This window comes from Anomaloglossus baeobatrachus, chromosome 8, assembly GCF_048569485.1.
Source record: "Anomaloglossus baeobatrachus isolate aAnoBae1 chromosome 8, aAnoBae1.hap1, whole genome shotgun sequence".
Lineage (NCBI taxonomy): Eukaryota > Metazoa > Chordata > Amphibia > Anura > Aromobatidae > Anomaloglossus > Anomaloglossus baeobatrachus.
The window spans coordinates 244946577-244974115 of NC_134360.1; the positions used below are offsets into that span (position 1 = coordinate 244946577).

General features: G+C 50.0%; 1 protein-coding gene across 2 annotated transcripts in view; it reads left to right on the plus strand.

Annotated features, from left to right (window-relative positions):
* IPO13 (importin 13) overlaps positions 1–27539 on the plus strand; it is a 93896-nt gene that overhangs the window by 58462 nt on the left and 7895 nt on the right. Inside the window, exons 16-17 of one of the 2 annotated variants that reach the window (XM_075320484.1) lie at positions 3618–3670; positions 25352–25418. In XM_075320484.1, the coding sequence (XP_075176599.1) occupies positions 3618–3670; positions 25352–25418 (120 nt within the window). The remainder of the gene's footprint in view (positions 1–3617; positions 3671–25351; positions 25419–27539) is intronic. The other variant, XR_012724970.1, reaches the window with a different exon arrangement.

Consider the following 27539-nt stretch of genomic DNA (forward strand, 5'->3'; position numbering starts at 1 on the left):
CTCGACTAACATCCAAACAAGTTCAAGCTGCCCTGCAGTCCAAGGGTACAACAGTGTCAACCCGGACTATCCGTCGGCGTCTGAATGAAAAGGGACTGTATGGTAGGATACCCTGGAAGACCCCACTTCTTATCCCGAGACATAAAAAAGCCAGGCTGGAGTTTGCCAAAACTTATCTGAGAAAGCCTAAAACGTTTTGGAAGAATGTTCTCTGGTCAGATGAGACAAAAGTAAAGCTTTCTGGGAAAAGCCATCAACATAGAGTTTACAGGAAAAAAACGAGGCATTCAAAGAAAAGAACACGTTCCCTACAGTCAAACATGGCGGAGGTTCCCTGATGTTTTTGGGTTGCTTTGCTGTCTCTGGCACTGGACTGCTTGACCGTGTGCATGGCATTATGAAGTCTGAAGACTACCAACAAATTTAGCAGCATAATGTAGGGCCCAGTGTGAGAAAGCTGGGTCTGCCTCAGAGGTCATGGGTCGTCCAGCAGAACAATGACCCAAAACACACTTCAAAAAGCACTAGAAAATGGTTTTATAGAAAGCACTGGCAACTACTAAAGTGGCCAGCAATGAGTCCAGACCTGAACCCCATAGAAAACCTGTGGAGAGATCTCAACATGGCAGTTTGGAGAAGGCGCCCTTCAAATCTCAGGGACCTGGAGCAGTTTGCCAAAGAAGAATGGTCTAAAATTCCAGCAGAGCATTGTAAGAAACTCTTTGATGGTTACCGGAAGCGGTTGTGCGCAGTTATTTTGGCTAAAGGTTGTGCAACCAAGTATTAGGCTAAGGGTGCCAATACTTTTGTCTGGCCCATTTTTGGAGTTTTGTGTGAAATGATCAATGATTTGATTTTTGTTTCATTCTCTTTTGTGTTTTTTCATTGCAAGTAAAATAAATGAAGATAATACCAAAGAATTTGTGATTGCAATCATTTTCAAGAAGAAACTGGGTATTATCTGACAGAACTGCAGGGGTGCCAATACTTTTGGCCAGCACTGTATACCCCTTATAATGGTGTATATAGGACCACTGTATATACCCCTTATAGATATATATAGCACCAGTGTATATACCATTGCTGTGTATAGCGGTGTCCTACAATCTTCAGCTTTTCACATCCGCAGTCACATTCTTCTCTCTGTGAAAAACCCTTAATAATTATAGAATAAAAGGTTGTAGCGTTGTAATCACTGTTCCTTACGAACAATCTCCGCTTGCTGTCTGTCTTATTCCTAAAGTAGAAAGGTATTTTGATAACTTACCAACTTTACTCAGCGTTGTAGATGATGGTGAGATACAGAGCCGGAAAGTGAAAAGTGCAAAACATTGTTACCCTTTTGCTTGTCAGTGTACCTGCCAGGCAGTAGATGGTATGGCAGATCCTGTCTCTCCCATACACAGGAGTGCGCAGCTGCTCTTAATTGGGAGGGAAGAGAAAGTCACAGCCACACTCCTTTTGGCAGCGGCTTATCTCCCTATAAAACACAAGTGTCGGCCATTGACACTCCAGCAGCCCGATCCTTCTCTTCCCTGACATGTCCTCTCGGGGGAACCCCATATACCTTCCATTTAATGTGTACAGGCATTAAAGACAATCATCGCCACACACGGCTTACTTTTTTTTTTTAATTATTAATATTAATTGATTGTCCCTTGCCTGCACTCATTTATTCTGCACATATCCGCCGGCATACATCTGTGTACTGAGGAGTTAAAGGGAACCTGTCAGGTGCAATATACACCAGCACCACAAGCAGTTCTGGGTGTATATTGCTAATCTTTGTGGGCTGCTACCATGTTAAGAGGGCAGAATGAGCACAGGAAGTAACAACCAGGGGACTAGTCCCTGCGCTCATTTGCATATCATAAAGGATCATTAGAAATACTTTTTCTATAGATCCCTTTATCTATGCTAGTGTATACAGGGACGGTTAGGCAGGGACTAGCAATATACATCCAGAACTGCTCGTGGAATAAATTAATTTCCTCCCGGCAGCGGGGCTCTTACTGCAGGCATAGGCAGGTTATAGTGCTATTGACCTGCAGATTAACCCCATTTCTGCAGGTTAATAGAGTTTTTTTTCACATGACAGGTTCCCTAACACATTATCGTGATCGTATGTACCCGATACACGACTGCTGATCACATGTACCCGATACACAACTGCTGATCGTATGTACCCGATACACGACTGCTGATCGTATGTACCCGATACACGACTGCTGATCGTATGTACCCGATACACGACTGCTGATCGTATGTACCCGATACATGACTGCTGATCGTATGTACCCGATACATGACTGCTGATCGTATGTACCCGATACACGACTGCTGATCACATGTACCCGATACACAACTGCTGATCGTATGTACCCGATACACGACTGCTGATCGTATGTACCCGATACACGACTGCTGATCGTATGTACCCGATACACGACTGCTGATCGTATGTACCCGATACACGACTGCTGATCGTATGTACCCGATACACAACTGCTGATCGTATGTACCCGATACACAACTGCTGATCGTATGTACCCGATACACGACTGCTGATCACATGTACCCGATACACGACTGCTGATCGTATGTACCCGATACACGACTGCTGATCGTATGTACCCGATACACGACTGCTGATCACATGTACCCGATACATGACTGCTGATCGTATGTACCCGATACACGACTGCTGATCGTATGTACCCGATTGTTGGTCATTAGCGGCTGCGGATGATTGGCCAGTATCACTGCACCCTTACACTAGCACCAGATTTATCCTATGGGTTAATGCTGTTTGATACATTTGACACATCTATCCACCATGTAAATGATTTACTTTTTGCCACAAATTTTCTGCAAAATTCTAGTGCACAGTGTCTCCGGTCCCGAGCGTCTCGGGTCCCGAGCGTCTCGGGTCCCGAGCGTCTCGGGTCCCGAGCGTCTCGGGTCCCGAGCGTCTCGGGTCCCGAGCGTCTCGGGTCCCGAGCGTCTCGGGTCCCGAGCGTCTCGGGTCCCGAGTGTTTAGTCTCCCTCCGATGCGTATTAGAAAGTTCTAGTTTTCTCATTATACGATTTTATTTGCAAATGTTTACGTAAGATCAGTGATACAATGATACAATGTTGCTTGCTCCTCGCAGGTGAGGCTCATAAGGTTTGGAGCACTAGGTGTATCCCAATGATAGGCAATGGTAAAGGACCGCGGCCGTCCACCCCGTGGCCGCTCAAAGCCCCCCGTCTCAGCCTGTAGGGGGCCACGCGCTCCCTGACCACCGTCCACGTCCTCCTTCCGCATTCCATCACTGATGTCTTGAGTGTGCGGGATGGTCAGGGTCTGAAGCATCTTTCTTTTTTAATTTGTTTGTTCTATTTTTTGGGTTTTTTCCAAGTCTCATAATTTTGTTTCTTTGACAAGTTGTTCATGTCTTTTTATTCTTGCACCTCAGCCCCCCCCCCCGCTCCCATCCACACCCCGCCCTCCTCGTCCCATCCCCCTCCTCACATTTCCCCCCTTGTGAACTTCTTTCTGTATCACATGACTTATATGAGATTAAGTTGCTGTTTGTATAATTTTCTCTTAAGTTACATCTTTATTATATTTTTAGGACCCAGGGACCATCCTGATATTGTTGATTCATTTATGCAACTCCTGGCACAGGTGTGTTTTGGGTTTATTTCATTCACTTTTCTTTCTTTCTCTCTCTTTCTCCTTATTTGATTCAATTTGGCTTTCTGTTCTCTCCCCTTCTATGATTTCTTTACGTTCTGTAGCCTTTCTCCATCAAGTTTTGCTCCAGTTCTTTCTTTTAGACGCCCTCACAGCAAAAAAAATATATATATCTATACATTTAGCTGATGCTAGCTATAGAAAGCTGGATCGGTGGGGAGCTGGGAGACATTGCCTGGAAACAGGCATACCGGCACCCCCCGTCACTGTGCCATCAGGACCAGGCAGACCAGCACCCCCCGTCACTATGCCATCAGGACCAGGCAGACCAGCACCCCCCGTCACTATGCGATCAGCACCCCCTGTCACTATACTGTCAGGACCCGACAAACCAGCACCCCCGTCACTATGTCATCAGGACCAGGCAGACCGGCACCCCCCGTCACTATGCCATCAGGACCAGGCAGACCAGCACCCCTCGACACTGTGCCATCAGGACCATGCAGACCAGCACCCCCTGTCACTATGCCATCAGGACCAGGCAGACCAGCACCCCCTGTCACTATGCCATCAGGACCAGGCAGACCAGCACCCCCTGTCACTATGCCATCAGGACCAGGCAGACCAGCACCCCCTGTCACTATGCCATCAGGACCAGGCAGACCAGCACCCCGTCACTATGCCATCAGGACCAGGCAGACCAGCACCCCACGTCATTATACAGTCAGGACCCAGCAGACTAGCACCCCCCGTCACTATGCCGTCAGGACCAGGCAGACCAGCACCCCCCGTCACTGTGCCATCAGGACCAGGCAGACCAGCACCCCCCGTCACTGTGCCATCAGGACCAGGCAGACCAGCACCCCCTGTCATTATACAGTCAGGAGCCGGCAGACCAGCACGCCCCGTCACTATGTCATCAGGACCAGGCAGACCAGCACCCCCTGTCATTATACAGTCAGGACCAGGCAGAACAGCACCCCCCGTCACTATGCCATCAGGACCAGGCACACCAGCACCCCCCGTCACTATGCCATCAGGACCAGGCAGACCAGCACCCCCCGTCACTATGCCGTCAGGACCAGGCAGACCAGCACCCCCTGTCACTATGTCATCAGGACCAGGCAGACCAGCACCCCCCGTCACTATGTCATCAGGACCAGGCAGACCAGCACCCCCTGTCACTATGCCATCAGGACCAGGCAGACCAGCACCCCTCGACACTGTGCCATCAGGACCATGCAGACCAGCACCCCCTGTCACTATGCCATCAGGACCAGGCAGACCAGCACCCCCTGTCACTATGCCATCAGGACCAGGCAGACCAGCACCCCCTGTCACTATGCCATCAGGACCAGGCAGACCAGCACCCCCTGTCACTATGCCATCAGGACCAGGCAGACCAGCACCCCGTCACTATGCCATCAGGACCAGGCAGACCAGCACCCCACGTCATTATACAGTCAGGACCCAGCAGACTAGCACCCCCCGTCACTATGCCGTCAGGACCAGGCAGACCAGCACCCCCCGTCACTGTGCCATCAGGACCAGGCAGACCAGCACCCCCCGTCACTGTGCCATCAGGACCAGGCAGACCAGCACCCCCTGTCATTATACAGTCAGGAGCCGGCAGACCAGCACGCCCCGTCACTATGTCATCAGGACCAGGCAGACCAGCACCCCCTGTCATTATACAGTCAGGACCAGGCAGAACAGCACCCCCCGTCACTATGCCATCAGGACCAGGCACACCAGCACCCCCCGTCACTATGCCATCAGGACCAGGCAGACCAGCACCCCCCGTCACTATGCCGTCAGGACCAGGCAGACCAGCACCCCCTGTCACTATGTCATCAGGACCAGGCAGACCAGCACCCCCCGTCACTATGTCATCAGGACCAGGCAGACCAGCACCCCCTGTCACTATGTCATCAGGACCAGGCAGACCAGCACCCCCTGTCACTATGTCATCAGGACCAGGCAGACCAGCACCCCCTGTCACTATGCCATCAGGACCCAGCAGACCAGCACCCCCTGTCACTGTGCCATCAGGACCCGGCAGACCAGCACCCCCTGTCACTATGCCATCAGGACCCGGCAGACCAGCACCCCCCGTCACTATGCCGTCAGGAGCATGAGACTCAGGAGGTCTTCCCGCTCTTCATCCCTGTTAACTCTGCTTTCTCTGTGTCATTGCTGCTGGTGGACACAAAGGAGCGGGAAATATGAGCAAAATGTAGGGCAAAACGGTGTTGCGTGCAAGTGATTAAACATGCTCTTCTTCCTCCTAGAAAGCTGGGTGACACCCGCTTCAGCCCCACAAGGTTTGGGTTTAATTTTCTTCGTCTGGCTGCAACTGTGTGTTATTGGTGACACCCAGCTTTCCCAGGAACTGATAGGGTTACAGAATTCCTAACTGCAAGTCTAGGATTTTTTGTTATTTTTCATAATCCTTATGTACAGCACACGGAGTCTACATGTAAGTGTTCTACCTCTAATGGATGGATATATATATATATATATATATATATATATATGGTATCTGAAGCTATGGAAGCAGGAGGACAGTCAGTTGTATCGGACCATCGTCATCATGCGCTGTTTTTCCGATTTGTTCTCTTACACGGGTGACAGAGGTGACAGTTGCTTCTTATTTTACCAGTTCCTCAGTTTGGATGATAAATGTAGAGAGATGCATCTAGTTTATTTTTTGCATTCTCTATGTTTGGGTCTTAACAGCCCCGATTGAATCCCGCCACCAGCACTATGGTGGTCCCTACGTCCGTGGCGCTATACCTCGCCTCCAAGATGAAATGCCTCATGTACTAATTATCACCATTCTGTAATAATTGTCATTTTTTTTACTTATAGGTAGAAATAGAAAAAGAAAAAAGTATATTGTGTTTTATTACTTAAAGGGTCTGTTCACTGCTGAAAATATTTGCACAGGTTTGTGCAGAATTATTCTACATAAAAAGTCACTTTGCATTTATATTACTCATTTTGTACTTATCCTGAGTTACATCCTGTATTATACTTCAGAGCTGCACTCGCTATTCTGCTGGTGCAGTCACTGTGTACATACATTACTGATCCTGTACTGATCCTGAGTTACCTCCTGTATTATACTCCAGAGCTGCACTCACTATTCTGCTGGTGCAGTCACTGTGTACATACATTACATTATATATCCTGCACTGATCCTGAGTTTCATCCTGTATTATACTCCAGAGCTCCACTCACTATTCTGCTGGTGCAGTCACTGTGTACATACATTACATTACTTTTCTTTTTCGCTCCTAATTGGGAGACCCAGACAGTGGGTGTATAGCTACTGCCTCTGGAGGCCGCACAAAGAACTACACTTAAAAGTGTAAGGCCCCTCCCCTTCTGGCTATACACCCTCCCGTAGGAGTACGGATTCCTCAGTTTTAGCTTTGTGCGCAGGAGGTCAGACACGCACGCATAGCTCCATTGTTTTTAGTCAGCAGCAGCTGCTGACTATGTCGGATGGAAGAAAAGAGGGCCCATACAGGGCTCCCAGCATGCTCCCTTCTCACCCCACTGTATGTCGGAGGTGTTTGTAAGGTTGAGGTACCCATTGCGGGTACGGCGGCAGGAGCCCACATGCTGATTCCTTCCCCATCCCTTTTTACAGGGCTCTGGGTGAAGTGGGATTTACTGGTCTCAAGGCACTGAGACCGTGCTCCATCTACAGCCCCTGGAGAAGATGCTGGATGGAGCGGAGTACATCAGGGACATGGCCCTGCTTCCTCAAGGTACTCTGTGTCCCCGTGCATTTGGCGCTCACACCGCAGCATGCTGGGTGTTGTAGTGCGCCGGGGGACATCAGCGCTACGGCGCTTGTGCCATGGCCTCATTCAGCTTCGCTGAAGCAGGCACACTTCTGGGAATCGGTCGCGCCGGCCGCTGGGACTGCGGCGCGGCTGGCACTTGTGGTGCGCCGGGGACTTCAGCGCGGCCCGCGCTTTTACGGCGGCCGCGCTGATAACTCGAGTCCCCGGCTTTTGCGGCCTGCTTCCGTTCGTTCCCGCCCCCGGACCTGCCAGTCAGGAGAGGGGCGGGACGCTGGCCACGTCTGGGAATCGGTCACGCCGGCCGCTGGGACTGCGGCGCGGCTGGCACTTGTGGTGCGCCGGGGACTTCAGCGCGGCCCGCGCTTTTACGGCGGCCGCGCTGATAACTCGAGTCCCCGGCTTTTGCGGCCTGCTTCCGTTCGTTCCCGCCCCCAGACCTGCCAGTCAGGAGAGGGGCGGGACGCTGGCCAGTGCATCAGCGCCGAGGGCTGGAGTCGTTTTTACATACTCCAGCCCTCACAATCGGCACAGAGGGGACACTGTTTCCCGCACTTTTGTTTGGGAACTCCCACGGACCGCCCCTCTCCACAGACGCCGGCAGCCATTCCTGCTGACACGCTGAGCTGCAGAGGGGAGCCGGGGAGACCCAGACAAGGAATTCTGCGCCTCTTACCCGCTATTCAGCGGGCGGTAAGCAGCCCTCAGGGCTCACCCCCTCTTGTGCTCGTAGTATTCTTGGTATTTTGTTACTACAAATACTTGGTATTACATAGCGCTGGTCGCCCTTTGGCTATAGACTCTCTCACATTGCAGAGAGCCAGCAGCATGTCGTCCGTAAAACGCAAGGGTGCCAAGGCACAGACATTATATGCTTCCTGCACCGCATGGGGGACTTTTCTACCGGCAGGCTCCACGGACCCCCATTGTGTGCAGTGCTCGGCCCCTGCGGCGCTTGCACAGTCGGGACCTCTGCTGGACGTGACCCAGGGTGTACCACCTGTGATTGCTGTCCAGGTGACAGGAACTGAGTTTGCAGCTTTTGCTGACAGAATGTCTCTCACTATGTCACAAATTCTTGACACATTGCGAGCTAGGCCTGTACTTCAGGCTACGGACACTGTGCAATCATTGCCCCCTGGTCCCCCTCAGCTCCAAGCTCCGGGACGGGCATATACACCTCAGGGTGAAGACTCTGACTCGGACGATGGCCCCGGGCAGCCTAAGCGGGCTCGCTATGACGGGCCTTCACATTCATCTCAATGGTCAGGATCCCAGCGAGATGACTCTATGGGTGATGAGGCGGACGTAACTGATCAGGATTCTGATCCTGGGACCGCTCTCAATCTAGATACACCAGATGGTGACGCCATAGTTAATGATCTTATATTTAACATCAATAAGATGTTAAATATTTCCCCACCAGCTCCTCTTGTGGAGGAGTCAGCTTCGCAGCACGAGAGAATCCATTTCAGATACCCTAAGCGTACTTTAAGCACTTTTCTGGACCACGCTGACTTTAGAGACGCAATCCAGAAACCCCACGCTTATCCTGAAAGGCGTTTTCCTAAACGGCTTAAAGATACACGCTATCCTTTTCCCCCTGAGGTGGTCAAGAGTTGGACCCAGTGTCCAAAAGTGGATCCTCCAATTTCCAGGCTTGCAGCTAGATCCTTGGTTGCAGTTGAAGATGGAGCGGCACTTAAAGATGCCACTGACAGGCAGATGGAGCTCTGGCTGAAATCCATCTATGAAGCGATTGGAGCGTCATTAGCGCCTTCTTTTGCAGCCGTATGGGCACTCCAAGCTATCTCAGCCGGGCTTGCGCGAGTTGACTCCGTCACACGTGCATTTGCCCCGCAGGTAGCACCATTGACCTCGCAAATGGCGGCATTCGCGTCGTACGCGATTAATGCTGTTCTTGACGCTACAAGCCGCACGGCAGTGGCGTCAGCCAACTCCGTTGTTTTGCGTAGGGCCCTGTGGTTGAGACATTGGAAAGCAGATTCTCATTCCAAGAAGTGCTTAACCAATTTGCCTTTTTCTCGTGACCGATTGTTTGGAGAGCGTTTGGATGAAATCATCAAACACTCCAAGGGTAAGGACTCATCCTTACCGCAACACAGACAAAACAGACCCCAACAGAGGAAGGGTCAGTCTGGTTATCGGTCCTTTCGAGGACCGGGCAGGTCCCAATTCGCCTCGTCAAAAAAGACTCAAAAAGACCAGAGACGCTCAGATTCTTGGAGGTCTCAGTCACGCCCAAAAAGGACAGCCGGAGGAACCGTTGCCAAGACGGCGTCCTCCTGACTTGCGGTCTCCGATTCCCACACCCGCGGTCGGTGGGAGGCTTTCCCACTTTGGCGACATCTGGCTGTCACACGTCAAAGACCGTTGGGTGAGGGATATTCTGTCTCACGGGTACAGGATAGAGTTCAGTTCTCGTCCGCCAACTCGTTTCTTCAGAACTTCTCCACCACCAGACCGAGCCGATGCTCTGTTGCAGGCGGTGGCCGCTCTAAAGGCGGAAGGAGTGGTGACCTCCGTCCCTCTTCAGGAACAAGGTCACGGTTTTTACTCCACTCTGTTTGTGGTCCCAAAAAAGGACGGATCGTATCGGCCCGTCCTGGATCTAAAGTTGCTCAACAGACACGTAAAAGTCAGGAGGTTCCGGATGGAATCCCTACGCTCCGTCATAGCCTCAATGTCTCAAGGAGATTTTCTAGCATCAATAGATATCAAAGATGCGTATCTCCACGTGCCGATCGCACCAGAGCATCAGCGTTTCCTACGCTTCGTCATACACGACGAACACCTGCAGTTCGTAGCGTTACCTTTCGGTCTGGCAACAGCCCCCCGGGTCTTCACCAAAGTCATGGCAGCAGTAGTAGCTGTTCTGCACTCGCAGGGTCACTCGGTCATCCCGTATCTAGACGACCTGCTTATAAAGGCACCCTCTCAAGAGGCATGCCAACACAGTCTGAAGGTGGCACTAGACACTCTCCAGAGTTTCGGGTGGATTATCAACTTTCCAAAGTCTCATCTAACCCCGACCCAATCTCTGACTTATCTTGGCATGGAGTTTCATACTCTCTCAGCGATAGTGAAGCTTCCACTGGACAAGCAGTGCTCGCTACGGACTGGAGTGCAATCTCTCCTTCAGAGCCAGTCGCACTCACTGAGGCGCCTCATGCATTTCCTAGGAAAGATGGTAGCAGCAATGGAGGCAGTCCCGTTCGCGCAGTTTCATCTGCGCCCTCTACAATGGGACATTCTACGCCAATGGGACGGGAAATCGACGTCCCTCGACAGGACTGTCTCCCTCTCTCAGACTGCCAAGGACTCTCTGCGTTGGTGGCTTCTCCCCACCTCATTGTCACAGGGAAAGTCGTTCCTTCCCCCGTCCTGGGCAGTGGTCACGACGGATGCGAGCCTATCAGGGTGGGGAGCGGTGTATCTCCACCACAGGGCTCAGGGGATGTGGACTCTGGAAGAGTCCACCCTGCAGATCAATGTTCTGGAAATCAGAGCAATCTATCTTGCCCTGCGAGCCTTCCAACAATGGCTGGAAGGCAAGCAGATTCGGATTCAGTCGGACAATTCCACGGCGGTGGCGTACATCAACCACCAAGGGGGGACACGCAGTCGCCAAGCTTTTCAAGAAGTCCAACGGATTTTGACGTGGGTGGAAAGCAGAGCGTCCACCATATCCGCAGTTCACATCCCAGGCGTGGAAAACTGGGAAGCAGACTTTCTCAGTCGCCAGGGCATGGACGCAGGAGAATGGTCCCTTCACCCGGACGTGTTTCAGCAGATCTGTTGCCGCTGGGGGACGCCGGACGTCGATCTGATGGCGTCACGGCACAACAACAAGGTCCCAGTTTTCATGGCACGGTCTCACGATCACCGAGCACTGGCGGCAGACGCCTTGGTTCAGGATTGGTCGCAATTCCGACTCCCCTATGTGTTCCCACCTCTAGCATTGTTACCCAGAGTTCTCCGGAAAATCAGGTCCGACTGCCATCGAGCCATACTCGTCGCTCCAGATTGGCCAAGAAGGTCGTGGTACCCGGATCTGTGGCATCTCACGGTAGGCCAACCGTGGACACTACCAGACCGTCCAGATTTGCTGTCTCAAGGGCCGTTTTTCCATCTGAATTCTGCGGCCCTGAACCTGACTGTGTGGCCATTGAGTCCTGGATCCTAGCGGCCTCAGGTTTATCTCATGAAGTTGTTGCCACAATGAGACAGGCTAGAAAACCATCCTCAGCTAAGATCTATCACAGAACGTGGAAGATATTCTTAGCGTGGTGCTTGGCTCAAGGGTTTTCTCCCTGGCCATTTGCATTGCCAATTTTTCTTTCCTTCCTGCAGTCTGGGTTGGAAAAAGGTTTGTCGCTTAGCTCTCTTAAGGGTCAAGTCTCCGCGCTATCCGTATTCTTTCAGAAGCGCTTGGCACGGCTTTCTAAAGTACGCACGTTTCTCCAAGGAGTTTGTCATATCGTTCCTCCTTACAGACGGCCATTGGAACCCTGGGATCTGAACAAGGTTCTCATTGCTCTCCAGAAGCCGCCTTTCGAGCCTTTGAAAGAGGTTCCCCTTTCTCGGCTTTCACAAAAGGTAGTTTTTCTTGTGGCGGTCACGTCTCTTCGAAGAGTGTCCGAGCTAGCGGCGTTATCTTGCAAATCTCCCTTCCTGGTGTTTCACCAAGACAAGGTAGTACTGCGTCCAATTCCAGAGTTTTCTCCCAAGGTGGTTTCTTCCTTTCATCTCAATCAGGATATCACTTTGCCATCTTTGTGTCCGCATCCAGTTCACCAATTTGAAAAGGGTTTACATCTGTTGGACCTGGTGAGAGCACTCAGGATTTACATTTCTCGCACGGCGGCTCTACGCCGTTCTGATGCGCTCTTTGTCCTAGTCGCTGGTCAGCATAAGGGATCGCAAGCTTCCAAATCCACCCTGGCGCGGTGGATCAAGGAACCAATTCTTCACACATACCGTTCTGCTGGGCTTCCGATTCCATCTGGACTGAAGGCCCATTCTACCAGAGCCGTGGGTGCGTCCTGGGCATTGCGGCATCAGGCTACGGCTCAGCAAGTGTGCCAGGCGGCTACCTGGTCGAGTCTGCACACGTTTACCAAACACTATCAAGTGCATACCTACGCTTCGGCAGATGCCAGCCTAGGTAGACAGGTCCTTCAGGCGGCGGTGGCCCACCTGTAGGAAGAGGCTGTCTGACAGCCCGTTCATGTGGTATCTTTTTACCCACCCAGGGACTGCTTTTGGACGTCCCACTGTCTGGGTCTCCCAATTAGGAGCGAAAAAGAAGAAGGGAATTTTGTTTACTTACCGTAAATTCCTTTTCTTCTAGCTCCAATTGGGAGACCCAGCACCCGCCCTATTTGTTCTTAGGGTTTCGTTTTTCGGGTGCACATGTTGTTCATGTTGTTTCTTAAGTTCTCCGATCTTGTTATCGGATTGAATTTGTTTTTGAAACTGTTATTGGCTTTCCTCCTTCTTGCTTTGGTACTAAAACTGAGGAATCTGTACTCCTACGGGAGGGTGTATAGCCAGAAGGGGAGGGGCCTTACACTTTTAAGTGTAGTTCTTTGTGCGGCCTCCAGAGGCAGTAGCTATACACCCACTGTCTGGGTCTCCCAATTGGAGCTAGAAGAAAAGGAATTTACGGTAAGTAAACAAAATTCCCTTCATCCTGTACTGACCCTGAGTTACGTCCTGTATTATACTTCAGAGCTGCACTCACTATTCTGCTGGTGCAGTCACTGTGTAAATACATTACTGATCCTGCACTGATCCTGAGTTACATCCTGTATTATACTCCAGAGCTGCACTCGCTATTCTGCTGGTGCATTCACTGTGTATATACACATTACATTACTGATCCTGTAGTGACCCTGAGTTACCTCCTGTATTATACTCCAGAGCTGCACTCACTATTCTGCTGGTGCATTCACTGTGTACATACATTACAATACTGATCCTGTAGTGACCCTGAGTTACCTCCTGTATTATACTCCAGAGCTGCACTCACTATTCTGCTGGTGCAGTCACTGTGTACATACATTACATTACTTATCCTGTACTGCTCCTGAGTTATATCCAGTATTATAGTCCAGAGCTGCACTCACTATTCTGCTGGTGCAGTCACTGTGTACATACATTACATTACTGATCCTGTACTGATCCTGAGTTATATCCAGTATTATACTTCAGAGCTGCACTCACTATTCTGCTGGTGGAATCACTGTTGCAGATTTACTAAAGCTGTCTTTGTGCTGCCATTTCTACAATGTAATCTACGGCTACACTGTGTTTAAAATGGGTCAAATTTCTCACAATGGCTCCTCCTGGATGGTGAATTTGCTGCACCTTTACACTGTGTAGGTTGTGGTCACCCAAACAATTAGTCGTGTCAGAAATTCATCCAGTTTTTCCTTGTTGTTGTATTTTAAGCCATTTAGCTGAACCTGCTCTCTGTGCAGAAGATGAAAAAGTAGGAAATGCTAATAGATTTCTGCTCTGAAGTCTCCTGAGCTGTTAGTGCAGCTGTGGAGTATGATAGCGAAGTAGACCACAGTATAATATGTTTACAAAGTGTCTCAATCCTTTATCTAGAATAATTCTATAAGTAAAGTAACATAACATTGCGGTGGACGTGCTCTTTAGTAATATGTGTGGGTTGTAGGAATGTCTTCTAATGGTCATCTCATTGATTGCTGCTACTCTGTACATATCCGATGGCCTTGACTGCCTGTGCTGCGCTGTATACAGCATCCTGCTGTGCATATCGCTGTGTCATGAACCTGTCACCTACACACAGAGGAGATCCACTCATCACTGATTTCACCAGATCATAATGGAAGAGGTTTGTCCTCCCTTAATCACTGCATAATGAAAAATGTCTGAACTTTCTTCAATTACTCACAAGTAGTGATGAGCGGGCACTACCATGCTCGGGTGATCGAAACGAGCTGTCGAGTGCTCGGATGGGCGCAGCTCGAGTATTCAAGTGTAACGGAAGTCAATGGGAAACTTAAACATTTTTCTGGAAGATTTCCCGGAAAGTTTCCCCTTGACTTCCATTATAGTTGGTACACAAGTTGCACCCATCCGAGCATCCAACAGCTCGTTTCGAGCACCCGAGCATGGTAGTGCCCGCTCATCACTACTCACAAGTTTCCAGATCCCTTCTTGCTGTAACTAAACATCTTGGCTTATATCTAGAGTTGAGCGAGTATCTAACTATTCGTACTTGCTATACTCATAACGAGTACTGTCTAATACTCGCGTATTCATTCCGAATGGCCTGTGCAATGCAAGTCAATGGGGAAAACTCGCAATGTAACGAGTATCTGGAATTCTGCACGATTTGCTACTCGCATGAATAGAAACTAATTAAGAAATAACGTTTGTAACACCATGCTAAGTCTGAACTGTGTGCAAAAACCCTAAAAAAAAAATCACTATATGGAGAGAAGGGTTGCACACCAATGACAGTGCAAGGGGACTAAATGTAAAGCAGAAACTGCTATATGAATACTGACATGAAAAATACAATAACTATATGTAAAAATGAAAATATGACAATGGTATCTGCATAACTGCTATGAACTTTAAGAATAAAGAGAAATTTTAGCTATTGAATTGATCAATGCAACAGAGCCCCAGCACCTCGTCACGGTATTCTCTCAAGAAATAATGTTTGGTGCAACCCAGTTCAGACTTAGCATGATGTTCCAAACGTTATTTCTTAATTAGTTTGTAGTCTTTCGTTTGTGAACCCAACCCCACCCACACCTATTGCCAGTCCACATTATAGATATATAGTCGGGGTCTCAGCTTCCCACACCTATTGCCAGTCCACATTATACATATATAGCCGGGGTCTCAGCTTCCCACACCTATTGCCAGTCCACATTATACATATATAGCCTGGGTCTCAGCTTCCCACACCTATTACCAGTCCACATTATATATATATAGCCGGGGTCTCAGCTTCCCACACCTATCACCAGTCCACATTATACATATATAGCCGGGGTCTCAGCTTCCCACACCTATTGCCAGTCCACATTATACATATATAGCCTGGGTCTCAGCTTCCCACACCTATCACCAGTCCACATTATATATATATATAGCCGGGGTCTCAGCTTCCCACACCTATCACCAGTCCACATTATACATATATAGCCGGGGTCTCAGCTTCCCACACCTATCACCAGTCCACATTATACATGTATAGCCTGGGTCTCAGCTTCCCATACACAGTAGGTTTTTTAACTGCTTGAGAGAACACACATTAGCTAGGGACCTCAATGTAAGAGATTACCGTGACGAGGTGCTGGGGCTCTGTTGTATTGATCAATTCAATAGCTAAATTTCTCTTTATTCTTAAAGTTCATAGCAGTTATGCAGATACCATTGTCATATTTTCATGTTTACATAGAGCTATTGTATTTTCTTTATCGTTCCTTATGGGAGACCCAGACCATGGGTGTATAGCTTCTGCCTCCGGAGGACACACAAAGTACTACACTAAAAAGTGTAGCTCCTCCCTCCGAGCATATACACCCCCTGGATGACTATATCCAGCCAGTTTAATGCTTTGTGTTCAGGAGGTCACACACACATGCATTCTCATCTGATTTTTGATTTTTCATTTTTGATTTTAAAGAATTGGAAGAAAAGCGGGTCCAAGCTGGACCCCCGGCATGTCCCTTCTCACCCCACTGTGTCGGCGGTGCTGTTAAGGTTGATTGTACAAGGCTGGAGCCTTACATGCCGCGCTCCTTCACCATCCCTCGGGCTCTGGCTTGAAGTGGGAGCCATCACGGTTCTCACTGCTTTGCAGGAGACCGGTCTCCATCCGCAGCCCTTTCAGGACTCTGCTGGACGGAGTGCTCATCCCTCAGGGACCTGGCCCTGCGTCTCATAAGCTAAGTATTGAGACGTTATTGGAGGGTCCCTTGTACGTTTATTGTGGGAAGAGTGTGTTTTTTAACTTGCTGTGGTTTCCGGCCGGTTCTCTGGTTTTTTCCTGAGAACCGCGCCGAGGGTGCCTGCTTGTCGGCCGCATGTAAAAATTTAGGCCCCGGCTTCGGCTGCGGCCTAGTTTCGGTTTCACTGTCCCTGCATGTCAGTCATGCAGATGGACAGTGCGGCGCCGCCCACCGGCCGTTCAGCACAGGGGAGGACACTCCTCTCTGAGGAGATGTTTCCCTCCCCTGTATTTCTCCTTGGCCCTCCGGTTCCCGCTCTTGGGCTAATCCCCGCCCCCCCTCCTCACTCCAGCGCCATTTTATCAGCGTTCACACACTGATCGGCGCTGGCTGCTGCAGCTCTGCAACCTGCTGGGGGTCCAAGCTGTGGAATCCGGAGGGCACACAAAACGGCCTGGTAAGCCACAACCTCTGGTTGTGGACTTTCTTATACACTCTCTGGGGGTCATTCTGAAGGAGTGTGTTCTTTACTGCAGAGCCCCCACCTCAGCAGCATGTCTCACACTAGGAGCAAGGCTGCAAGGCTTTACTCTATATGCACTGCATGTAAGCTCATACTGCCTGAACCGAGCACATATCCTCATTGTGATGCCTGCTCTAACATGGTGGTGCCTCAGCCTGGAGTCTCCCCAGGGGTCCCTCCGGCTGCTCCGGCCCCGGTGGCTGAACCCCCGGCTTGGGTAGCATCGTTTTCTAATGCTATCTCCCAGTCCTTTGCCGACTCCATGGGACAGCTGTCCCGGACTCTGCTGACCATGCATCAGCCCCCTTCTCAGGGCGCCTCTGCTGCTCCGATTCGCTCTGCAGAGCTCACAGAGGATTTTCCATCTGTTCCCAGACCCCGTCCTCCTAAACGGAGACGCAGGGACTCTTCTCCTTCCTCGTCCCACGGCTCTGATTCACGAGCTGAATCGCAGGGCGAGGAGGATGCCTTTACTGTGGGCTCGGACGCTACCTCTATGTACCCCATTGATCTGACCGAAGGTGATGCAGATGTTAGTGATTTGATTGCGTCCATTAATTCCGTACTGGACCTCAATCCACCAGTGTCAGAGGAACAACCCTCTCTGGTAGAAAAACACCAGTTTACCTCACCTAAGAGGGCAAGGAGTATGTTTTTTAACCACTCCAGTTTTCAGGCCACTGTGACCAAGCCCAGGGCCTGTCCTGACAAACGCTTCCCAAAGCGTAGTTCTGATGACCGTTTTCCCTTTCCACCTGAGGTGGTCAAGGAGTGGGCTCATTCACCAAAGGTGGATCCTCCGGTGTCTAGAATCTCAGCCCGGACAGTTGTATCTGTGGCGGATGGCACCTCACTTAAGGATCCCACTGACCGCCAGGTTGACCTTCTGGCCAAATCTGTATATGAGGCGGCAGGGGCCTCGTTCCCCCCGTCTTTTGCAGCAGTGTGGGCTCTTAAGGCCGTCTCCGCTTCTCTGGCATAGATGCATTCCCTCACCAGGGACTCTATGCCCGAAATGGTTGCCTTAACTTCACAGGCTTCGGCTTTTTCATCCTATGCCATGTCTGCCATTCTGGAGGCTTCTCACCGCACGGCGGTGGCTTCCGCTAATTTCCTCGCGATCCGCAGGATCTTTTGGCTTCGAGAGTGGAAAGCAGACGCTGCTTCCAAGAAGTACCTTGCTGGGCTCCCTTTTGCTGGGTCCCGGCTGTTCGGTGAACAACTGGATGAAATTATTAAGGAAGCTACTGGCGGGAAGAGTACTTCCTTGCCACAAACTAAAACCAGGAAACCTGTCCAGGGCAGGAACCAGTCGAGGTTTCGTTCCTTTCGTTCCTCCAACTGGTCGTCCTCTAAGCCCTCAGCCTCGTCCACTAACTCAGCCAAGGATCGAAAAACCAGCTGGCGCACCAAGCCGCGTCCTCAGAAGAACGGAGGAGCCGCTGCCACTAAGGCAGCCTCCTCTTGACTATCTGGCCGCGCCAGCAGCGTCCTTAGTCGGTGGCAGGCTCTCCCACTTTGGCGACGTGTGGTTTCAACACGTCTCCGATCAGTGGGTGCGGGATATCATCTCCCACGGCTACAGGATAGAATTCTCTTCCAGCCCGCCAAACAGATTTTTTCTGTCCACTCCCCCCTGCTCCAAGGCCGCCGCCTTCTCACAGGCCGTGGCATTCTTGCAGGCCAACGGAGTAATTGTTCCGGTTCCCGTCCGGGAACGGTTCAGAGGTTTCTACTCAAACCTCTTCCTAGTCCCCAAGAAGGACGGTTCCTTCCGGCCCATCCTGGATCTCCAGCTTCTCAACAAGCATGTTCAGGTGCGGCACTTTCGCATGGAATCTCTGCGATCAGTCATTGCCTCAATGACTCAAGGAGATTTTCTAGCATCCATCGACATCAGAGATGCCTATTTGCATGTGCCAATTGCAGTTTCACACCAGCGTTGGCTACGTTTTGCAATCGGAGAGGAACATTTCCAATTCGTGGCTCTTCCCTTCGGGTTAGCCACGGCCCCTCGAGTATTCACCAAGGTCATGGCAGCAGTGGTTGCGGTTCTGCACCTCCAGGGGTTGGCAGTGATTCCTTACCTGGACGACCTTCTAGTCAAGGCTTCATCCAGTGCAGACTGTCAGCGGAGTGTCTCGCTCACTCTCGCCACACTTGTTCAATTCGGGTGGCTTGTCAATCTGCCCAAGTCCACTCTGACCCCGACACAGAAACTTGCGTATCTAGGGATGCAATTCGAGACTCTGCCGGCACTTGTGAAGCTGCCCTTAGTAAAACAGCAGTCCCTTCATCTGGCGGTGTGCTCTCTGTTGAGGCCCCGCCGTCATTCCATCAGGCACCTCATGCAGGTGCTGGGTCAGATGGTGGCGTCAATGGAAGCGGTTCCCTTTGCCCAGTTCCATCTGCGTCCTCTGCAGCTGGACATTCTCCGCTGTTGGGACAAGCGGACCTCTTCCTTGCACAGGCTGGTAACTCTGTCGCCACAGACCAAGAGCTCTCTTCAGTGGTGGCTTCAGCCCCTCTCTCTGTCCCAGGGACGCTCTTTTCTGATCCCGTCCTGGGTGATTCTCACCACGGATGCCAGTCTATCCGGCTGGGGAGCAGTGTTTCTCCACCACCGAGCACAGGGCACTTGGACTCCGTCCGAATCAGCCCTCTCGATCAATGTGCTGGAAATCAGAGCTGTGCTTCTAGCCCTCGTAGCCTTTCACCACCTGTTGGCGGGCAAGCACATTCGAGTCCAGTCAGACAACGCGACAGCGGTTGCCTACATCAATCACCAGGGCGGGACTCGCAGCCGCCTGGCTATGTTGGAGGTTCAACGTATCCTTCAGTGGACGGAGGACTCCAAGTCCACCATATCCGCAGTCCACATCCCAGGCGTAGAAAACTGGGAGGCAGATTATCTCAGCCGTCAAACCGTGGACAGCGGCGAGTGGGCCCTGCATCCGGCAGTGTTCCGGTCAATCTGCTGCAAGTGGGGCACCCCGGAAGTGGACCTAATGGCATCTCGGCACAACAACAAGGTCCCGGTTTACGTGGCTCGCTCCCACGATCCTCAGGCCTTGGCAGCGGACGCGCTGGTTCAGGATTGGTCCCAGTTCCGTCTGGCTTACGTGTTTCCCCCTCTAGCTCTCTTGCCCAGAGTCCTGCGCAAGATCAGGATGGAGGGCCGTCGGGTCATAATCATTGCTCCAGACTGGCCCAGGCGAGCTTGGTACCCAGACCTGCTCCGTCTGTCCGTAGAGGTGCTGTGGCATCTCCCGGACCGCCCAGACCTTCTCTCACAAGGTCCGTTTTTCCGCCAGAATTCTGCGGCTCTCAGATTGACGGCGTGGCTCTTGAGTCCTGGATCCTGACGGCTTCCGGCATTCCTTCTGAAGTCATCTCCACTATGACTCAGGCTCGGAAGTCTTCCTCGGCCAAGATTTACCACAGGACTTGGAGGATTTTCCTGTCCTGGTGTCGCTCTTCCGGCCATGCTCCTTGGCCTTTTTTCTTGCCGACCATCCTGTCTTTTCTACAGTCCGGTCTGCAGCTAGGACTATCCCTCAATTCCCTCAAGGGACAGGTCTCGGCTCTGTCAGTGTTTTTTCAGCGGCGTATCGCCCGACTGGCCCAGGTGCGCACCTTCATGCAGGGCGCATCTCACATCATTCCTCCATACCGGCGGCCTTTGGATCCCTGGGACCTTAATCTGGTACTCACGGCTTTACAGAAACCCCCCTTTGAACCTCTTAGGGAGGTTCCTTTGTTTCGACTCTCACAGAAAGTGGTCTTTCTGTTGGCCATAACTTCTCTCAGGAGAGTTTCTGATTTGGCTGCGCTCTCTTCGGAGTCCCCCTTTTTGGTTTTTCACCAAGACAAGGTGGTCCTCCGTCCGACTCCGGACTTTCTCCCTAAGGTGGTGTCTCCTTTCCACCTTAACCAGGACATTTCATTGCCTTCCCTTTGTCCGGCCCCTGTGCATCGCTTTGAGAAAGCGTTGCATACTTTAGATTTGGTGCGGGCGCTCCGGATCTATGTGTCACGCACCGCTGCTCTCAGGCGGTGCACCTCTCTTTTTGTACTGCCACAGGTCAGCGCAAGGGTCTCTCGGCTTCTAAACCGACCCTAGCTCGCTGGATTAGGTCGGCCATCTCCGACGCCTACCAATGTACTCAGGTGCCTCCCCCGCCGGGGATTAAGGCGCACTCGACCAGAGCTGTCGGTGCCTCTTGGGCTTTCAGGCACCAGGCTACGGCTCAGCAAGTCTGTCAGGCTGCCACTTGGTCTAGTCTGCACACCTTTTCGAAGCACTATCAAGTGAATGCTCATGCTTCGGCAGATGCGAGCTTGGGCAGACGCATCCTTCAGGCGGCTGTCGCCCATTTGTGAAGTTAGGTTTTGCCTACTTCGCAGTTTCTGTTTATTCCCACCCATGGACTGCTTTGAGACGTCCCATGGTCTGGGTCTCCCATAGGAACGATAAAGAAAAAGAGAATTTTGTTTACTTACCGTAAATTCTTTTTCTTATAGTTCCGACATGGGAGACCCAGCACCCTCCCTGTTGCCTGTTGGCAGCTTTCTTATTCCGTGTGTTTTCACCGGCTGTTGTTGTAGACAGAGGTTCCGGTTGTTCCGGGTTTTACTCTATCTCTACTTATGGGTGGATGTCCTCCTTCAGCTTTTGCACTAAACTGGCTGGATATAGTCATCCAGGGGGTGTATATGCTCGGAGGGAGGAGCTACACTTTTTAGTGTAGTACTTTGTGTGTCCTCCGGAGGCAGAAGCTATACACCCATGGTCTGGGTCTCCCATGTCGGAACTATAAGAAAAAGAATTTACGGTAAGTAAACAAAATTCTCTTTTTTCATGTCAGTATTCACACAGCAGTTTCTGCTTTACATTTATTCCCCTTGCACTGTCGCTGTTGTGCAGCCCTTCACTCGCATGAATAGTATGGCATTCATGTCACTCATTACATTCTGAGTTTTCCCCATTGATTTGCATTGCACAGGCTATTCAGAATGAATATGCGAGTATTAAACAGTACTGGTTATGAGTATAGCGAGTACGAATAGTTAGGTACTCGCTTAACTCTAGTTATATCACTAGCCAATCTTGCTACAGATTTTACTCATTTGAGGAGTGAAATCCATGATGAAAACCCCTAACAGAAAATGGCGCTGCTATACTTGCAGCACAGGTCTTAGGCTGAGCTCACGCTTCCTGTCGTCGTACGTTAGAACGGATCCATTGGCAAAAAAAGTTCTGGAAACACAACTTTTTTTGTCTGTTGTTAAATCACTGATTTCTGCCAAATCCGTTTTTTAAACATTGGAGACTATGGAGAATGCATCCGTAATCTGATTGCTATTTATTTATCTGATCCGTTTTTCTCTGTTCTGTTCTCCAATGACTCCAATGCTAAAAAAACGGATCCTGCAGAAATCAGTTATTTAACAACAGGCAAAAAAGGTTGTGTTTTCAGAACTGTTTACCCAACAGATCTCAGCAAGATCCGATCTACCGGATGATTACAGGACATGTGATCTCTGCCTTGTTGTGCAAAATTGCAGGTACCTTTCGGTAAAATCTCACCTATTGCCACTCTGCAAATCTCCTTATAAGTTGCAGCATTTCGGGTCCTTTTGGAAGTATCATTAAGGCCCTGTGCGCATGCTGCGGTTTTCGCTGCATGAATTGCTGCAGAAAATGTTCATAAACTTGCTGCAGTCCTTCCCCAGCAAAACCTATGGTAAAACAAAAAGGCTGTGCGCACACTGCGTTTTTTTTCACCAACAGGTTTTGCTGCATGTGTTCTGCAGCAAAAAGAATTGCATGTCACTTCTTTTCTGCAGGTACCTGCGGTTTTTGCCATAGATAATGGTCAAAAAACGCAGGGAACAACCTGTGGTAATACCGTGGCAAAACCACGGTAAAACCGCATGCGGTTTGCGTGTGCGGTTTGCTGCAGTTTTTTACCGCAGGTGCGGTAATCTTTCAGAGGGTCTGCAATTATCTTAAGAAAATTCCATTTTCTAGTGCTCACATACTTTTCTCAGCTGGGGGTTTGCTACAGTTGCTTTCAGACTTTACTATCCTCTGACAGCACAAATCCTTTTCTTCTCTTAATAGTTTCACATTTTGCTAGCACTCCAGCCCCCCATACACATTAGGCTAGGTTCACATTTCCGTCAATTTGTATCAGTCACAATCCGCGGCTCTGGTAAACAACGGAATCCGTTTGGCGGATTCCGTTGTTCCCATAGACTTGTATGAGCTGCGGATTGTGACTGATGATGCTGCGTTGCATCCTCCGCCCGACTGATTAGTCGTGGAATGACTGACCGTCGGGCGGAAGGAACGCAGCTTGTAACGTATTTTGAGCAGCGCAATCCGTAGGCTTTCGCTGCACATGCTCTCTCTGGCTCCCTGCACACGTAACCAGGGTACACATGGGGTTACTAAGTAATGCGCTTTTCTTAGTTACCCGATATTTACCCTGGCTATGTGTGCAAGGAGTTAGTGCTAAGCGGTGTACGCTGGTAACCAAGGTAAATATCGGGTAACCAAGCAAAGTGCTTTGCTTAGTTACCCGATATTTATTCAGGCTACGTGTGCAGGGAGCCCGACACTTCCCCGCTCTGCTCCGCCCTCTCCCGCACTCTGTATGAACACACACACACTCTCTCACCTGTCCCCAGCACTGACGTCCTCAGCGCCATGGCCCCGCTCGGCTCCACCCACCCCGCACTCTGCCCCCCGCACACATTCTCGGCGGCCGAACGATCAGCTGATCATCTGGCGAACAGCTGATCACCCGACGGCCGGCTGCTGTGAGCAATCAGCTGATTACCCGGCGGCCGGCTGCTGTGAGCAATCAGCTGATCACCCGGCGGCCGGCTGCTGTGAGTGATCAGCTGATCACCCGGCGGCCGGCTGCTGTGAGTGATCAGCTGATCGCTCTCATTAGCCGGCCGCCTGGAGATCATCTGTTCGCTCTCAAAAGCCGGCCGGCTAATGTGACTGATCAGCTGATCGCTCTTTCTTTTACAATGGAGTCCGACAATGAATTCTATTCTTGTCCACATTTCCGTTGTTTTGCATCAGTCACAATCCGCCGCTCTGATAAACAACAGAATCCATTTGGCGGATACCGTTGTTTCCCATAGACTTATATGAGCGGCGGATTGTGACTGATGCCCTTGCGTTGCATCCGCCGCCCGACTGATTAGTCGTGGAAGGACTGACCGTCGGGCGGCAGGAACGCAGCTTGTAACGTTTTTTGAGCAGCGGAATCCTTTTGATTCCGCTGTGCATGTGCTCTCTCGGTGGCCAAACGATCAGCTGATCACCCGGCGGCCGGCTTCTGTGAGCGATCAGCTGATCACCTGGCGGCCGGCTAATGAGAGCAATCAGCTGATCGTTCACAATAGCCGGCCGCCGGTAGATCATCTGTTCGCTCTCAAAAGCCAGCGGCCGGCTATTGTGGACGATCAGCTGATTGCGCTCATTAGCCGGCTGCCGGTAGATCATCTGTTCGCTCTCAAAAGCCAGCGGCCGGCTATTGTGGACGATCAGCTGATTGCTCTCATTAGCCGGCCGCCAGGTGATCAGCTGATCGTTCTCTCTCTCACGTTTTCCAACGGAATCTGCTTCATGATGAAAATGAATTTCAATTCTTGTCAACCGTTGTACAATGCATCAGTCACAAGCATCAAGCAACACATGTGACTGATGCAAAACAACGGAAATGTGAACCTAGCCTTAGACTAATGATTATAACTTAATGTGTATGGGGGGTCGGCAGAAAATTGATCGTTAGGACAGTTACAGCCAGGTCTGACCTGTCTAATTTCAGACCACCAAGTGTTTGCAGAGCGAGCGCTCCTGTGCATGGGGGAATCGCTGTGTATGGGGGGCTTCATACATTCTATCAGCCTGGAGCCTGGAGGACTGTGGACACTGGATACAATTGTAACAAACCTGATTTGTATTTCTATTAGAAGACAGTGAGCCGAGGTCTTGAAACTGGTAAGTAATTGAAATGGAAAGTTTGTAAGAAAGTAGCAGAACGTCCCATTATATCACGATTTCCATAAAGCGGTTCATGGCTCCGGCCACATTTCCATAGGTAATAGCAGTAGAGCAATCTCCTGGGTGTCTGTGTGTAGGTGACAACCGATGGACTATTTAGCGGTCACTTCACTCTCTTCGCGTTTTCTATGTACTGTCTTCATTACTCTGAAGAATCTCGCCATTTGTCCGACTTGGCTTCTTGTGTCTTGTGACATCTCGGGCACCGGTAAGTGATCCAAGGTGAACTCATGGGACCGTCCAAACCACGGCCTCATCTGTCTGTCTTTCATTTTACAGGCCCTAAAGCGCAAGCCGTGTCTCTTCATGTCCACGGAGCTGGATGTTAAGGCGGTATTTCAGTGTGGTAAGGCGAGATATTTCCTCATCAAGTACAACCATTGCTTACTTTTCCAAGGCACTTGCGTGATTCCAAATCAACATTTTGTCTTGGGGTTGCTTTTTAAGAATTCCGGTTTCAGAAAACAAACTGCGCTCTACCCACCCTCCCCAGCTCCAGTGCTGATTCCCTGCCCTTATTGCTGGTGTCTGTTATTCTCTGCAGCACTGATGACCCCTTGACTCAGCTCAGCGACTCTCCCTGAGGAAACTGCATAATCCACTGAGCTTACTGATTGGCTGCAGCGCCATTGATGTGTCATTGGTGCTGCAGACAATAACAGGTACTGAGAACAGAGGTGGATACTCAGCACTGGACCTGAGGAGGGTGAGGATAGCCCAGATTGTTTTCTGAAAACAAACTTCACCTGGTGACTGAGGTTTTCAGAAACCATGAAAACCCCTATAAGAGTAAGTACTCGTGACTTTTGGATGCCGTCAGACCTGATGAGGTTTTTCAAGAAGAAGAAGAAGTTGCTTCAGGAGCCAATGCTGATGTTTTTGCCACCAGTGTGTTTTGTTTTATTACAGTTATGTATATAACATTGATCATCTGCAAAGCGGAAGTGCTCAGGTCACGTTTTTAAACTGATTCATGTCTTCGGTAACCTTAAAACGCACCAATCACCAGGATTTTCCTATATAACCTAAAGCCAGTGCTATACTGTCGCTATCAGGCTGATTCTATACATACCTTTAGTTGTCAGCTCGGATTTATAGGTTTTAAAACACAAGCAAGTACATTTTGTAAAATGAGCAGCTTTTTGATTGACAGCAGCTGCCGATCAGCTGATAGCTGGGGGGTATTCATAGTGATTTCCGCCCCCTGCCTGTCTGTCCTCCCCTATCTGTTATTTATGCTAATTCTATTATAGAAGAGTTTTACGAAGTGGCTAGAAGGACCTGTGCTGATGTCATACCCATGTGACCAGAAGGGGCGGGGCCTCAGCCAACAGAAAAATAATGTTACTTTCTTTTATTAGCTATGTTGTGACTGGTCACATGGGTATGACATCAGCACAGGTCCTTCTAGCCACTTAGTAAAATGATTATATAATAGAATTAGCATAAGTAACAGATAGGGGGAGGAACAACAGACAGGGAGACTGAAATCACTATGAAAACCCACCCTAGCTGTTAGCTACTCGGCAGCTGCTGTCACTCAACAAGCTACTCATTTTACAAACTTTACTTGTTTTTGAAAACCTATACATCCGAGCTGACAACTAAAGGTATGTATAGAATCAGCCTGATAGCGCCAGTATAGCACTGTATGTATAGAATCAGCCTGATAGTGCCAGTATAGCACTGTATATATAGAATCAGCCTGATAGTGCCAGTATAGCACTGTATGTATAGAATCAGCCTGATAGTGCCAGTATAGCACTGTATGTATAGAATCAGCCTGATAGCGCCAGTATAGCACTGTATGTATAGAATCAGCCTGATAGTGCCAGTATAGCACTGTATATATAGAATCAGCCTGATAGTGCCAGTATAGCACTGTATGTATAGAATCAACCTGATAGTGCCAGTATAGCACTGTATGTATAGAATCAGCCTGATAGTGCCAGTATAGCACTGTAGGTATAGAATCAGCCTGATAGCGCCAGTATAGCATTGTATGTAGAGAATCAGCCTGACAGCGCCAGTATAGCACTGTATGTATAGAATCAGCCTGATAGTGCCAGTATAGCACTGTATGTATAGGATCAGCCTGATAGTGCCAGTATAGCACTGTATGTATAGAACCAGCCTGATAGTGCCAGTATAGCACTGTATGTATAGAATCAGCCTGATAGTGCCAGTATAGCACTGTTTGTATAGGATCAGCCTGATAGTGGCAGTATAGCACTGTATGTATAGAACCAGCCTGATAGCGCCAGTATAGCACTGTATGTATAGAATCAGCCTGATAGTGCCAGTATAGCACTGTATGTATAGAATCAGCCTGATAGTGCCAGTATAGCACCGTATGTATAGAATCAGCCTGATAGCGCCAGTATAGCACTGTATGTATAGAATCAGCCTGATAGCGCCAGTATAGCACTGTATGTATAGAATCAGCCTGATAGCGCCAGTATAGCAC